At 59.3% G+C, this 3,257-nt stretch overlaps 1 protein-coding gene across 5 annotated transcripts in view; it reads right to left on the bottom strand.

Moving 5' to 3' along the window:
* The window catches only part of LOC103621757, a 25,044-nt gene that overhangs the window by 18,818 nt on the left and 2,969 nt on the right, over positions 1-3,257 (bottom strand). For 4 of the 5 annotated variants that reach the window (XM_017743289.1, XM_017743293.1, XM_017743290.1 and 1 more), the window contains 4 exons: positions 2,705-2,784; positions 2,405-2,527; positions 2,183-2,262; positions 1,964-2,084 (listed from right to left, as the gene is read on the bottom strand). In XM_017743289.1, coding sequence (XP_017598778.1) covers positions 1,964-2,084; positions 2,183-2,262; positions 2,405-2,527; positions 2,705-2,784 — 404 coding nt within the window. Of the gene's footprint in view, positions 1-1,963; positions 2,085-2,182; positions 2,263-2,404; positions 2,528-2,704; positions 2,785-3,224; positions 3,252-3,257 lie in introns of those variants that run through there. The other variant, XM_017743291.1, reaches the window with a different exon arrangement.

The raw sequence follows: 3,257 nt of genomic DNA, 5'->3' as shown, positions 1-3,257 counted from the left end.
CGGGCGCCCGTGGTGGGCGTGGAGCTGCTGCCAGGACACCAGAGTGCAGCCCGTGTGTTGTCCCTGCTCAGGGATGGCAGCAACCTTCTTGCCAGGGCAGCGAGGCCCCACCGGCCCCACTGGCTCTGGGTCCCTTTGCTCACACAAATGCCCTGCTGATGCCACAGACAAGAGACCCGCAAAGCAGAGGGGGGCTCTTTACCTGGGTACAGTCCTTGGTGCTCAGGGCGCACAAGGCGGAGGTGGTCACACCTTCCCAAACGAGCTGGTCTGACCTGTCAATTGGCCTTGACTTGTCTAAACAGCAGGGAAAGCACAGAAAAGTCACTAAGGTCATCAAACCCCCCTGAGATCCGCTTGCAGGACAGCGGGACAGAATCAGGCAAGATTTCTGGAGGGCATCAGCAATAGCTTCCTGCTACAGGCAAGAGGGAGCAGCCATGCTGCTGGATCTGCTCTTCTCTAACGGGGAAGGCTTGGCTTTGGCACCTGGCAGTCAATTGCAGCTTTGGCTGTGGGGGCCCCAAGGCAGTGGGGTTCAAGGGCCTGAAAGGAAGGGGAGGAAGGGGAGCAGTAACAAACAGATCCGGGATTTGAGGTGAGCACTCAGCTTCTGCAGCAGAGTGACAGCTGGGATGCTACAGGAAGCAGCTGGGAGGGGCAAAGCAGGTCAGGCAGCAGATCTGTCAAGAGAGCTCTGTGTGCACAGGTGTGAAGGCCACAGCTGCTCTTGCTTTTTTACTTACAGAGGAATTCAGCGAGGGAAAAAAGAGCATGGAAGGCTGTATAGCTTGTTTGTTCACTGGAACATCGGAAAAGAATGAGACGTGCCAGCAGCTTTCCCACGATTGGGATTGAGATGTCTTCAGGGCAGACACGTCCAGAACTGTCTCTTCCAAAGTTGACAGAGGCCTGGATGAGGGAGGCATGAGAAGAAGGGCTAAGAGAAGGAAGTTAGTGCCGAAGACTTGTACCCAAGAGTGTGCCCAGGGCTGGATTCCCGGTGAATCTGAGCTTTGCAGGGCTCTATGGCCCCATCTCTTGGAGCAACCAGCTGGGCAGCAGCCCTGGCATGGAGAGTGGCAGGGAGGGGAGATGGCCTGGCTGGAGGGCGCCTGGTCCTTACCTTGAGAATGGAATAGTTGGACATCAAATAAGTAAGGACACTGATCCTCCCCAGAGCCCTCTCCTGCACAACTTCTCTCTCAGACTTGGTGAAGTCCAGCAGCATCTGGGATGAGAGAAGCTGCTGGTGAGCACCAGAAGCAAACACAGCTCTGCTCCTGGGCCAGACTTGTATCATCCCTCGAGGCTTCCTCCGACCTCACACAAAGTCTGCAGAGGGGTGCCTATCCCTGGGGTCCCTCAGAGGCCTGGACAAAGCTCCCAGGACAACCTTTTGGCCAAGAAGGTGCCACCCTCTGCAGCCACTGTGCCTCCGAGGAGCCTGGTGCCAGCCCCTGCTTCCTCACAGGAGCTGAGCATCCTCCCCACACCACGCCCTGCCTGCTCAGCACTGGACTGGGCAACTCCTCCCCTCCAGGGTGAGGAACGCCCTGGGACCCCCACTCGGCCTGTGCCAGACCTCAAAGATGTCCTGCAGCTCCTGGCTGACACTGGCGACCGGAAAGGAGCACCAATGTCCTCAGCATTGTGTCCATGGCCTTCAGCGTCTGCAAAGAGCACAGAGAGCAGTGCCTGTGATTCTGCTCTTCTTTCCCCCACGCCCAGGACACTGATCTGAACTCTCAGTGCCTGAGGAGGAAACCTGAACTGCTCAGGAGAGACACAGGGATACACAAACTGCTGGGGACACAGCCACGCCCATGGGAAGGGGACAGAAGGGTGGGCAAGCAACAGCAAGACCTCACCCTGCCTCAGATCTCTGGTCATGGGGCAGCACAGGGTGACCAGGGAGCTGCCCAGAAGGACTGGACACTGCTGGAGCTCAGCCAGCACTTACCTTGATGTAGAGGGAAGCGCCTGAGCGTGGCATTTCCCTTTCTGGGGGAAGCCGGAAGACACTTGAGAAACACGCAGAGAGGAGGCTCTTGGTTTTGCCCTCCAGCACATTCTCCACCAAGCTGCAAGGACACAGGAGAGCCAGTTGGACACTGGTGCTGGGAGCAGCCCCTCGAGGCCTCGTGCACGAGGCCTCGGAGCTCTGGGGCAGGGGGCCCACCTTAATTCATCGATGGCAATCATGGCGAGATACCGGACCCGTAAGGACACACGGTCCCTTGGCTCCTTTTCCAGGATGTCCTGCAGAACACAACCAGGATGGGACCTGGCAGCTGCCAGCACCCAGTGCCTCCAGTCCCTGCCCCACCCAAGTGCTGTCCACACAGGGTCCCAGTGCCAGGGGTGCTTGTCCCCATCCCCAGAACACCAGGTGTCCCCTCACCTTGATGTTGTCCACCACTTCGCACGTTTGGCAGAATAAATCCAGGCCCTGGGTCAAGCCACGTTTCAAGGCGGTTTTGCACAGCACGTAGACACTCTTCAGAAATGTGAACTTGTGGGTGTCCTGGCAGCCAGGGGACAGAGACACAAATGGGGAGTGTGGGAGGGTGGACACAGCCAGCAGCACCAGAGCACTGCCCTGTGGGAAAAGCAGCTCTGCCCAGGCAGCAGCCCTCCACAGCCCAGCAAAGCCCCTGCCAGCAAACGCCAGCACAGCCACTGTCCAACTGGCCCCAATTACCTTGTCAAGGCTGCTGACAAAGGCCATGATGAAATCCACAGCTTCCTCTGCTTCTTCATATACAGGCAACCAGCTGGAATCTGCCAGAGGGCAAGAGCAGGGAGGGCTGCAGAGGCTCTGGCCACAGGAGAGAGCCAAGGAGACCTACCCTCCACCCAGCCCCATGCCCACCCCCCTGGCACGGCCTTTGTCCTGTGCAGCTCGTGGCTGGAGGCAACCAGCAGAGGAGCTGCTCTGCTGGAGCTGGGAAGGCCCCAGTGCCCTGGGCTGATGGGCAGGAAGGGTCCAGAGCCCCACTGCCCCTCACTGCCCACACCCTGGAGCCCCTCTGCTGTTTTTTCTTGGCAGAGGCTGTGCTGGGGCTGGCCTCCAGCCCTGAGCTGCCCTGGCATTCAGGCGACATCGTGCCTGTCCCCCAGGACTGTTGTTGTCATCGTGCCAGGAAAACGTGATCCTGGCCCCGTGCAGGGTGTGCTGGTGGGCCCCAGCCCTGCCCAGCCCCACGGGGCCCCTCGCTCACCAATCTGCAGTGGCTGCATCGTGGTCGTGTCGT

The sequence above is a fragment of the Corvus brachyrhynchos genome, unplaced genomic scaffold, assembly GCF_000691975.1.
Source record: "Corvus brachyrhynchos isolate BGI_N302 unplaced genomic scaffold, ASM69197v1 scaffold148, whole genome shotgun sequence".
NCBI classification, from domain to species: Eukaryota; Metazoa; Chordata; class Aves; order Passeriformes; family Corvidae; genus Corvus; species Corvus brachyrhynchos.
Note: the sequence above shows the minus strand (reverse complement) of the source record. Positions and strands in the feature narration are given on the sequence as shown.